General features: G+C 38.3%; 1 protein-coding gene across 6 annotated transcripts in view; it reads right to left on the bottom strand.

Annotated features, from left to right (window-relative positions):
• Positions 1–12,668, bottom strand: part of FGD4 (FYVE, RhoGEF and PH domain containing 4) — a 211,653-nt gene that overhangs the window by 124,665 nt on the left and 74,320 nt on the right. For 3 of the 6 annotated variants that reach the window (XM_078075870.1, XM_078075875.1, XM_078075874.1), the window contains exon 1: positions 12,358–12,524. The exons of the other annotated variants lie outside the window; for them this stretch is intronic. Coding sequence is in view for 1 of the 3 variants with exons in the window: in XM_078075874.1 (XP_077932000.1) it covers positions 12,358–12,367 (10 nt within the window). In the remaining 2 variants the exon portion in view is untranslated. Of the gene's footprint in view, positions 1–12,357; positions 12,525–12,668 lie in introns of those variants that run through there. 6 annotated transcript variants of the gene reach the window in all.

The following is a 12,668-nucleotide window of genomic DNA, read 5'->3' as shown; positions in this document are numbered from 1 at the left end:
CTACTCTTGCCAAAACTCCTTCTGGACAAAAGGTTTGTATGATCAAGTGACTGGATAGTGTCAGGGTTGGAGTCTGACAGTGAAACAGATTCAAATGACCTATCCTGATTGGAGATCAAATTTGTCATGTCTGCCTAAGAAGCACCAGATTAAACAACAGCACCAACCAGGCACAGACACATTGAAACACAAAATACAACATTTGTAAAGAGATAATATTTTCTCAGATATTTGCACTGTGTTACTGAGAATTTTGTATTCTTAATTAACATTCTATAAGATTTTTTTTTTAATTTGACTTTTTCTTTTGCAATTAGTTTTAAGAAGATGATTTAGAACAAAAATGTAGGCAAGGGAAACAATGGAAAAAATGAACTATTGGAACTTCATCAAGATAAAAAGCTTTTGCACAGCAAAGAAAACAGTCAACAAAACCAAAAGACAGCCGACAGAATGGGAGAAGATATTTACAAATAACATATCAGATAATGGGCTAGTATTCAAAATCTATAAAGGCCTTATCAAACTCAACACCCAAAGAACAAATAGTCCAATCAAGAAATGGGCAGAAGACATGAACAGACATTTCTACAAAGAAGACATCCAAATGGCCAGCAGACACATGAAAAAGTGCTCAACATCGCTCGGCATTAGGGAAATCCAAATCAAAACTGCAATGAGATACCACCTCACACCAGTCAGAACAGCTAAAATTAACAAGTCAGGAAATGACAGATGTTGGGGAGTATGCAGAGAAAAAGGAACCCTCCTACACTGTTGGTGAGAATGCAAGCTGGTGCAGCCACTCTGGAAAACAGTATGGAGGTTCCTCAAAAAGTTGAAAATAGAGCTACTGTACTATCCAGCAACTGCACTACTGGGCATTTACCCCAAAAATACAAATGTAGTGATTCAAAGGGGCAACTCAATGTTTACAGCAGCAATGTCCACAATAGCCCAACTATGGCAAGAGCCCAGATATCCATCAACAGATGAATGGATAAAGAAGATGTGGTATATATATAGGCAATGGAATATTACACAGCCATCAAAAAACTGAAATCGTGCCATTTGCAACGACATGCATAGAACTAGAGGGTATTATGCTAAGAGAAATAAGTCAGAGAAAGACAATTATCATATGATCTCACTGATATGAGGAATTTAACAAACAAAACAGAGGAGCATAGGAAAGAGAGGAAAAAATAAAACAAGACAAAACCAGAGAGGGAGACAAACCATAAGAGACTCTTAATCATAGGAAACAAACTGAAGGTTGCTAGAGGGGAGGAGGGGTTGGGGGATGAGGTAACTGGGTGATAGGCATTAAGGAGCACCCATGATGTAATGAGCACGGGGTGTTATACAAGACTGACCTCTACCTCTGAAACTAAAAATATGTTAATTAATTGAATTTAAATTTGAAAATTTTTAAAAATGTATTTGCAGGGTAAAGAGTACATTATGAACAAAAGAAAACACAATGAAATAAGTGGAACTTTTCTGCCCAGTTTGCCCCCCCTAACCACAAGAGAGATTAAGATGATACAGTAATAAGTCTAGCCTGATTTGATGGAAGCAATTTCTTTTTAATCGCCCATCATTCCCCTGTTGTGGTTAGCATTTCAGAGAAGTACTTTCCTTTCTGGGACCTGCCCAGGTACAATATTGTAAACAAAACAACGTTAAGGAGGATAAATCTAGTCATTTTTCATGATAGTCCAACCATCAGGTAGACTCAGGTCTACCAATGCCCCAGGGATTTTTTTTTTTTCCCTTAAGTAGGCTCCATGCCCAACATGCGGCTTGAACTGATGACCCTGAGATCAAGAGTTGCATGCTCTACTGACTGAGCCAGCCAAGCACCCCAGAGGGATAACTTTTAATTAAAATCAGAAGAACAATGTTGTAGTCCAATGAGAATAACGGGATCCAATTTTTCACATCATTAGATTATCTACTGCTCTTTTCCTTAGGGTAATATTCCCTCTCCTTCCAAATCTTTAACATTGACTCTAAAACAGAGGTGGGAGGAAATTATGCAAGCTTTGGGCCCTAGTCTGTTGCTTTCCACATTCTCTGTTCATACCCACATTTTTTTTTTAAGATTTTATTTGCTTGTCAGAGAGAGAGAGAGAGAGAGCACAAGAAAGGAGAGGGAGAGGGAGAAGCAGGCTCCCCATTGAGCAAGCAGCCTGATGCGGAACTTGATCCCAGGACCCTGGGATCACAACCTGAGCCTAAGTCAGACACCGACTGAGCCACCCAGGTGTCCCCATACCCACATTTTTTAAAGAAGTGACTCATTTAATTTGGAACCTAGATGTTTTAAATTTTTTTTTTTAAAGATTTTATTTATTTATTTGACAGAGAGACACAGCAAGAGAGGGAACACAAGCAGGGGGAGTGGGAGAGGGAGAAGCAGACTCCCCGCGGAGCAGAGAGCCCGATGCGGGACTCGATCCCAGGACTCTGGGATCATGACCTGAGCCGAAGGCAGACACTTAACGACTGAGCCACCCAGGCACCCCTAGATGTTTTAAATTCTTAAGAAAATTCCAGAAATATATGAAAGTTGGAGACTCTTTACAGGAAGTACATATGTATAACAATATACATTTCTGCTAATGTATTAATTATATTAATTACATTAATAAATATATTTAAGTTAAATGTTTATGAGAGGGTGCAACAAGTAAAAAACGGGGTAAGAACAAAGAACGTTATGTAAACAAGACATTGGGCTTCCACAGTTTGCAAAGTTCCAACCTAAACTCTATAGTATGTTTAAGAAACAAAGAGTTTTCCCTCTGGTGCAGGGGTGGGGCCAGGTAAGGTGCTAACAACATAAAACAGTAATATATATATATATTATATATATATATATATAGTACTAGGTAAGTGGCGAAGATATATCACACAAATGTCATTCCATAAAATTATCAAAATATCAACATTCTGAACATTCTTTTAAGAGGCTGAGATTAGGCCAGAGTGAAAATGACAACCCAGGTTTTGTGTTCATAAAATTCAATGCTCAGTAATTAACTCTTAAAGCTCAAAAAATAAAATATCCTGAAGGACCAATGCATGCAAACCACTACTACTTTAGATGAAATTTATACAAAACTGTTGAGCTTAAGTTGTACAGGGTTCCCTTCGTTAGAAGAGAAAGCAAATCCTGCAAAAATAATCAACTGAACCCTTACTGTTGAAACCTGGGGATTTATTTATGGCCTCTCCTCTGGTCTTATAAAATCAATTCTCTCAACCTAACTTTATCTTTCTACCGTCAGTCCAAACCCCAGATAGAGGAAATTATTGAAAAGAGTAGCCAGGCTTTCTTTGTGAGCAAGGATCCTTTAAGACTAGGACTGAGGTATACTCAGTGAACATTTGAAGGTGTGTGAGTTTGTTCTATGTGTGGCAGGAGTGTGTGTGTGGGGGGGGGGCTGTATATAGGAGGATGCACATGTGGGTGAGGAGGGTGTGTGTGGCAAGTGGGACATAACTGCATATTCTGAAAAGCTTCTTCATCTGCCCTGGAAATTATTTCTAAATGCCCTGGGTTCTTTTCTGAGATAACCAGAGGATAACTGGTTGAATGGGGGCGGGGAGGCGGGGACGGCGCAAATCATGGTTAGTTAATGCTGTGAATATAGACTGCCGAACTCTGGGCAACACGGGAGAGACTGATTCAACTTCTTGCCCCAATACTTAGTAGTCGGGTGACTTCTGAGCTACAACCTGAGCTTTGAGACTTGCATCTAAGAAACTTAGGCATAATATTTGGTACCTTCCTCTCAAGAAGATCAAGATCACATAGGTGAACTCTCTTTGAATACCTGGAAAACTATGGAGCTGTAAGAAGTTTTAAACGGATTTAAAAATATGGTGATGGGACACATACACACACAAACAACTGTTTACTCTGTGAGCCAAGAATAGCAAAGAATGATTTCCTGTCATAAAAAAAAAAAAAAACACACAAAACACTGAAGTTCCTTTTAAAATAAAAAACAAAACCCCTCTGAGCTCCATTTTCTCTGTCAAGCTATCTAGTCTTGTTCCTCCTTTCTTTCTCATTCACACTTCTCAAAAGGTGGGAACTCTACGGCCAACTGCCTTTTCCTCAGCTCACCTCTGTCTGACCAACACACACCTGACCCTGCTCCCATCAAGAAGAGCAGGGACATTCCAGTTGCCCAATCCACAGGTCACCGTTCAGTTCCCATATCCCTGCACTTCCCCGTGTACATCTGACTGTCCTTCTCCACCTTCTCCCTCCTCAGTCACATCCCATCAATCAGGTAAAGTCAATAAATGTTCACTGAAAAAACATTCATAAAATACATCACAAGTCAATGTGTTTGGTTATTATACACCAACTCAATGGCAAAATATGTAGTTATCAGCTCAAACATGGAAACCCATTAACAGATTAGAATAAGAAAACAAGGTAAATGATATCTTACCGAGTATATCGCTGGAGGGGGTTCAAAGACCTTACCAGCCCTCATAAGCCAGTCTGCTGAACAGTTGTATAGGAATTTAAATACTTCTTACCATGTTCTGATGCCAAACCTCATTCCTGTTTCAGATCCTCTGCGCTTGCAGTTCCCTCTGCCTAGAACATTTCCATGAATTTTCCTCTTGCTTCCATAGCACACTTCATACAAGTCTACACTTAGATGCCACTTCTTCAGGTGGCTCTTGGCTTCCTCACAACCCCATCTCTTTTGACTTTCTACCTATCCCAACACCTTGGTCTCTTTGTTACTTAACAGCATTTATCACTGCCCAACATTAAATGTTGTTCTTTCCCCCACTCATTTTTTTTTCCTGGCTCCTACCCTAGAAGGTAAACTCCATGAATAAGGGAGCTTTGTTTTGTTTACTAAGGAATCCCTAACATCTGGCCCAAAGCAGGTGCTCCTTAAATCTTTGTTTCAAGAACAAACGAAAAGAATAAAAAATGGTAGGGACTGAATGATGACAATGTAAGCGTGGGCTACACCACTGTAACCTATGTGGGAAGTGACCATGGAACCAGGTCACTGGCACATCTGAGCGGATGGAAGTGGAAATAGGTAACAACTTTCTGAAGCAAGTTGAGCAGGTATGCTCACTAGTCTTGAACAAGCAGGCAGGAAGCCTGTGTGCAGGACTAATGAACCTGACTCATCAGGATACAATACTTTGTCCAGGACTAGAGAATAGGGCTCAAAGGGAAGATGGCTGGCAGCCCAGGAGATAATAAGGATCCTATGGAGGTCACTAATATTCTAGATGCTTTCTGAGGGAAAAGTGAAAAAAAGATGTCTGCCTTAGCAAAACTGTAAATCAAGTGAAATTTTTTAAACTTTCTTTTGGCACTTTCCTATTTCTTTGCTCTCCTACAGGGTGGCTGGACAGTGACTGGTGACTCTGACACCAGATCTCCATGTTCCCCGGCTATGACCCAGGCTTTACCTCATGACCTAAACCTGGCAGTCATCTAAATCCTAACCCTATTCCAATGGGATCACACTATGGGGTTTTCCTCTTGAAAACAGTGGAGTCAGCCAATCTGGGAGTCGAAAGTAGCTGGTCAGTTCATAAGCCTCCAGTTATATTCTCTTCATTCGTCTCCCACCTTCACTGCCTTGTCACTGGAGAGCAGGGCTGCCTCTGCTTAGGGCAGAACCAGCTTTTTACCTCTTCTAAAGCTAGAAGAAATGCTAACTCCCAGGCTTGAGTTTTAAAAAAAACTTTATGATTAGTAATGCATGTTTGCTGCAAAAAGAAAAAAAAAAGAGAGAAATAAAAGGCAATTAAGCAGCTTACTCCCACTACCCAGAGATAACCCCTAATTATTGTTTTAGAGTACTTGTTCTAAACTCTTTTCTGCATATGCATATACCTATACAGATGTATATATCACAAATGTTTTATTTTTACAAAAACAGTGTATTATATATCCTGCTTTACCTTTATTAAAAACTATAGCAACTTCAGATATGCACTATATTAACATGTTTGTAAGTATATTTCAGTAAGAAGTACAATTTTTTTTTTTTTTAAAGTAGACTCCACCTTGAGATCAAGAGGCACATGCTCTGGGTACCTGGGTGGCTCAGTCAGTTAAGCTTCTGCCTTCAGGTCAGGTCATGATCCCAGGGTCCTGGGATCAGGCCCTGTGCCAGGCTTCCTGCTCAGTGGGGAGTTTGCTTCTCCCTCTCCTTCTCCCTCTGCCCTTCCCCACTCATGCTCTCTCTCTCTCCCAAATAAATAAATAAAATCTTAAAAAAAAGAAAGTGTCACATGCTCTAGTGACTGAGCCAGTCAGCTTCCTCCACCCCCAAAGTACAACTAATATTAACTGCTATGCTCACTGAGAAAATCTCCACTTTTAGTTAACTCTTGCAAATATTTCTACTAAACAAAAATATCTTAATGGCTAAAAAGTAATGTGTTTTTACAAATTAAGAAATTACAGAAAGAAAATTAAAATCGCCTATAAAGTAATCATATAGATATAATCATGATCAATATTTTGATGCATTTCCTTTAAAACTTTTGCATAATATGCATCAGGATTAGGATTTTTCTAAACATTGTGCTCTTTAAGAAATTTTATGAAATCATTCCAAAAGAAGAGTTTGCTTCGTTTTTTCTTAATTATGTCAGGGTAGAAGGGGTTTAAAAGGTGACTTTGTGGGGCACCTGGGTGGCTCAGTTAGTGGTTTCCAACTCTTGATTTCAGCTCAGGTCATGATCCCAGGGTCGTGGGATCGAGCCCCACGTCAGGCTCTGTGCAGAGTCTGCTGGAGATTCTCTCTCTCCCTCCTCCCCACCCCCCCGCCCCGTGAGCTCTCTCTCTCCAATAAAATCTAAAAAGAAAAAGGTGACTTTGATATGTAATTAAGCTATTTAACATGTTGTAGTGGTTGGTATTGTTAAGGAACATAACTTCTGTAACAGTCCAATAAATATCAGTACAGTCATTTCAAGTTTCTTCAAATAAACAAAACTTTCCACCCAAGAAGAGTTGCCACCCAATACAAAGGAGACTTATTTTCAGCTACTGTACCATTTTCTTCTGCAGGTTAAGGTAATTTATTGTGCAGAGTCACTATCTGACTTTCTAGTAAGGTTTCTAATAGCCTCCTAAATGCTGTTCACTTTGGAGGATTTTCAACTGTTAGCTGAATAATGCCTCATGCAAGATCAAACTCATGAATTTTTAGCAGCAACTGGAGTGTGCTACAATTTGATTCTTTCTTTAAAAATGGGCAACACAGGGGCACCTGGGTGGCTCAGTAGGTTAAGCCTCTGACTCTTGATTTCTGCTTGGGTCATGATCTCAGGGTCATGAGACTGAGCCCCACATGGGGCTCCACGCTGATTCTCTCTCTCCATCTGTCCCTGCCTCCCCACTAAAATAAATAAATAAAGTATTTTTTTAAAAATGGGCAACACAGTGTTCAACAGAACTGTAATGTCAGGAAACACATACACATTGCCCTCCCACAATCCCCCCTCCCCCACCCCAACCCGAATTGCCATTGCTAAGGAGAGGATCAATGTTACTTTTGGTTTAACTCATAAGACTGCAAGATTTATGGTTTTAGGTTAAAGTACCATGTCTGGGAGCAATACAGCCCACACTTACACCCAACATGATTTATATGTTCAACCAAGGAAACCCTGAGGCCTTTCTAATCATAGAGTTTCACAAACACAAGAAATTAAAGTGCTTTCATTTCAGTAGGGTGTATACATTTTCTGAAATGAACTAGAAGAGCCAAGATTCCTTACCAAAGAAAGGTAAAAAATTGTCAGGTTTCTCAAGGGAAGAAATTTCTCTACTTAGTACCATGTCATCCAGACAATTCTATTTAACAAACATTTACCAAAAATGTTATGTCACATGCAGATAATAAAGAGGTTTGAAAGTTATTCCTTGCCCTCACAGACCTCACAGCCTAACACAGTGGTTCCTGTGTCCAGCAACATAATGGAATTCTTTGTAGAAAATTCTGAATTGCCAATTAAATTTCTTTAGTAGATTGCATGACTACTCAAATTTCTATTTCTTCCCAATTTGTTTTTTTCCTCAGTTTGTCTTTCCTTTTTTTAAGTATTTTCTAATTTCCATTTTTTTTAAAAGATCTTTTTAGAGAGAGAGAGAGAGATTGAGAGTGTAAGAGTGGGGGGGGGGGGAAGGGCGGAAGGAGAGAGAGAGAATCTCAAGCAGACTCCTGGCTGAGCAAGGAACCCAACACAGGGCTCAATCCCAGGACCTTGAGATCATGACCTGAGCCAAAATCAAGAGTTGGCTGCTTAACTGACTGAGCCAACCCAGGTGCCCCCTTAGTTTGTCTTTTAAAGACATCTTTCTTTTTCATCTAAGTTGCTCATAATAAGCACTTATTAGCCTTTTAATATCTGTAAGAATCCTGACACTGGAATTGTTTTTTATTCTTGTGATCAGTCTCAACAGGGATTTATCAATCTTATTATTTCAAGGAAACATTTTGTTCTATTTTCTCTATTGTCTGTTCTCTACTGCGTATTTTTTATTTTTATGTTTATTATGCCTTTCCTTTTATTTACCTTCACTGATTCTAAAACTTCTAATATAAGCATATAAAGCTGCATATATTTTTCCAGTTTTACAGTTTTTTATGGCAGAAAAGTATTCCAATACCAATTATTCCATCATGGCCAGAACCAAAAAATCTTTCGTGGAGTGCTTTCTTACTCCTTACTTAAAAATCAAATTAGAAACCAATGAAACAAGTAAGGAGGAAAAAGTTCCCCATTATGGTGAACATGTAGGTTTATCGAGCACATATAAAACCCATCGGAGAGTGCAGCTAAAGAACTATGTTCTCAATGAATGATTCCCTGATACTTACTTTCAATCCGGTGAGAACTGTAATCCAAACCTCCATAATTTTCAGTGTAAAGAAATTTATGGGAAAAGTGCAGCTAGGAAGACATTGCCTCGAAAAAACACATACACTCCTCCCACCCAACAATGCAAAGCCAGTTCCTTTTCCTTCCCCTGCAGTGATGCGTACCCCAGTGGCTGCCATTCCATTAATAAAAACCTTTTCATGACTGGTAAATTCTCTACTCTTTCCTACAATGTGTATAGAGCACTATACTAGTGAGACGAAATGAAATAGAAAACACGGTCTATGCTTGAGATATACGCATACCCCATGACCCAATAATGCCACCAAAAGACATGTACGAAATGTTCATAGCACCATTCAGCATAATGATCAACGTCCATCAATGGCAAAATGGAAATAAAAACTCTTCACAATGAACAAAATTACTGCTACAGTAATGGATTGGCCACAAGCTTTGGAAACCAATGATTCTGGACATGAATTTCAGTTCTGCTACTTAATGTAATATCAAATATGTAGATATGAGTATATAACCTCATAACCCTGCTTTCTCCATCTGAAAAATAGGGTCATATCACCTGTCTTACAAGATTTTTCTGAGGATTTAAAGTCATGTGCATATAACACAAAGCACTATGTCTAATAGGTGCTCAGTAAACAATAAGTCTAGGATTTAAGAGATGGAACTTCTATCACTCAGGATCAATACCAGACTTTTTTATACATAAACTTTCTTCTTCACAAGAAGATGTTCCACCGGACCTGCCAAACCAATCTGTAGCATTTCTAAGTTGCCAACTTAGTCATTGGTAAAACTACACAAGAACCAGGTCATGGCATTTTATTACTCAGCTACTTTATGAACCCATATGCAATTGCAGCTGTCAGCTCTAATGTCAGAGGATCAAATGAGTTGGAAAGATTAAACAAATGGGCAGGAGAAATGCCAATAAGTGCATAAACTGGACAGGAGTCCAACTGGTTCAGTTACAAAGTTGATCCTTAAAACGCTATGCACACTGTATGCACACTCTTTATAAAGAGAAGCATATGCAGGTTAGGATGCCTGAAAAGCAAAAGAATGAAACTGGGACAAAACATCCCTTAGTACTACTGTGGTTTTCAGCCTAATTCTGAGCCTCCTTTAGTCTTAAAAATAAATCTATTCATACTTGTCGTTAAAGAATAAAACATAGAAGTCCTACAATAAATCTCACTTTGACTTCTTTTTAATGTAAAGTGTGTGTGCGTGTGTGTGTGTGTGTGTGTAAGATCTGGTATTTAGTAGCAACCAGATTCTAAATTTTAAAGTTATAATAAATACTAGGAGAAATGACTATTTCTATGTATAATACATATTCAGTAAAATTTTTACTCACTTATAAAGAAAAGTCAGGATATTAACTTATATTGCCATCTAAACTAGTAAGGAGAAGGCGGAGGCAGGGCAAAGAAAAAAAATAAGTCTCCTAAAATCTTGAAATCAAATTTCCTGATCCAAAATAGTTCCTTGAAGAGTAAGGCTCCAAAATTTGGTATCTGACTGTATATGCCTATTACCCTAGGTAGTTCTATTCTATTAAAATTTATCATTAGGCCTATCAAGTTTTAAAAAGAAGATACTTTTAAGAATTTATGAGTAATTCAAAGTAACTCTAAATTCAGTTCCATTCATTCCACTAGAAAGGTCAGTACTCCATCTTGGTGCAAGTCAGTGACATAGGGGCTCTATACAAAGGGATTGAAGAACAAGAAGCTTTTTCTTTCTTCTCTGGCTGAATTACTGGGAGAATCCCAGGCCATTCCTAACCTAGTGGAAACAAAGAAAAACTTTGGCCAAAGCCTTATGAATCTGTGTTTTTCCAGGCACCATGTTTTCAGAGCCCATGCTTGATTTATTTTGTTGCATTGATCTAGTTATCCATTCATATGACGTTGTGCATAGAAGAATCAACCTTGTTAGGGAAGTTCTCTTTCAGTTTTCCTCAATGATCCATTTATTTGCAAAAGTTCTACAGATTCCACTTCTGTTTGTCTCTCTAAAGAAAGCAATGTCATCCACATTTGAAAAACAGCTAGCACACAGGCTGTCTGCCACAAAGAAGCGAAAGTTTAAAAAAATGTGAGATCCATAAGTTTAAACCAACATGGCACCCAATACATTTGTTTAAAATCCTAATTCAATGTTTGCAAGTGCAATTCAATTGCAAAATGCAATTCAATTCCTGCACTTTGCAAGATAGTCTTTTAATTTAAAATGATGGTATTCTCAGTTACTTTTAATCCAAAATATTGAAAAATTTTAAATATCTAATAATAGAGGATATGTTAGCTAAATTAAAGTACTACCTTTTTTTTTTTTTTTAAAGACTTTATTTATTTATTTGACAGAGAGAGACACAGCAAGAGAGGGAACACAAGCAGGGGGAGTGGGAGAGGGAGAAGCAGGCTTCCCGCTGAGCAGGGAGCCCCATCCCAGGACCCTGAGATCATGACCTGAGCCTAAGGCAGACGCTTAACGCCTGAGCCACCTAGGCGCCCTAAAGTACTACCCTTTTAACAGAACCATACAGCTATTGAATTTTTACTAAGAATTTTTAGTAACAAAAAATAATTTAATGTTACATGGGAAGGGAGAAGCATGATTAAAAAACATCCACATAAAATAGGACCTCAACTTCACAGAACAAAGAGGAAACACACATCAAAATGTTAGTTACACCTTGATGTTTATTTTCTTTCTTACTAACCAAGAATAATCTGTTTAAAATTGAATAAAGACATTCAGTGGCTTTTCAGTTAAATACAAAAGACCATGAGAACATTATTCAGCCACAATGATAGAGTATCTAGCCAACTAGAATTCAGATTCTAGTATGTAATTTCAAGAAATCCTTGAACTTGCACATGACCAATGTACCTTGCTCATGTTTTAGAAGTAGAGGGAATTTTATCCCCAAATAACTGATGACTAAGAGAATATTAAATACACAAATAAGTTCTAAGAAATTGACTAAAGTATAGCTTTTATGTATTAGAAACAGAAGGAAGGAAGAAATGGATATTAGAAAGAGATGGCAAGAGGTTATAATAAAAAGGGTCAGATAAAAAGGGTCAACAGTTTCACTGAAAGCACAGCTCATGTTCACCACTCTCAGGGACACTGCTATGCTACGCATCCCAGCGAGAAAGGCATCACCTCAAGGTACCCTACAGGGACCATGAAAAGAAGACAAAGTACACCTTCATGCTAAAACCACACCACGAAACCATTCTAAACAAGAGCCATGATAATTTCAATAGTGACAGAAATTACTTATCCTTTAGTAGTAATCAAAAAGACTAATACCAGTTACTTCATCTCCTCATATACTTTGTATATTCAAAAGTTTCAGATGTTTTTAACCTGAGATATTTCAGAAACAGAAATTGCAAAAATAACAATACTCACAGCCCCCCATAAAGGATTTTTTTCCAACAACATCCAGCAGTGCCTCTTACTCTTCTGATTAATCATACTTATCTCTTGCGTGTGGAAGAATTACTTGGATCTATGATTTATGGGTAAAACCTACAGGTCTGTATTTAGACACCAGACACGCACACATCTTCTGTCTGACATGGTGAAGAACTAACTAATGGGAAGTGCAGAGCTAGGTTTCATAACTCTTCTAGCACTGATGCAGCCTCAAAGATCTACGCAAGTAGAGCATTTCAAAATTCCATGAAGGTATTTCAAAATGCAGTCAGACAGTTCTATGA

The sequence above is a fragment of the Halichoerus grypus genome, chromosome 6 (assembly GCF_964656455.1).
Source record: "Halichoerus grypus chromosome 6, mHalGry1.hap1.1, whole genome shotgun sequence".
NCBI lineage: Eukaryota > Metazoa > Chordata > Mammalia > Carnivora > Phocidae > Halichoerus > Halichoerus grypus.
Note: the sequence above shows the minus strand (reverse complement) of the source record. Positions and strands in the feature narration are given on the sequence as shown.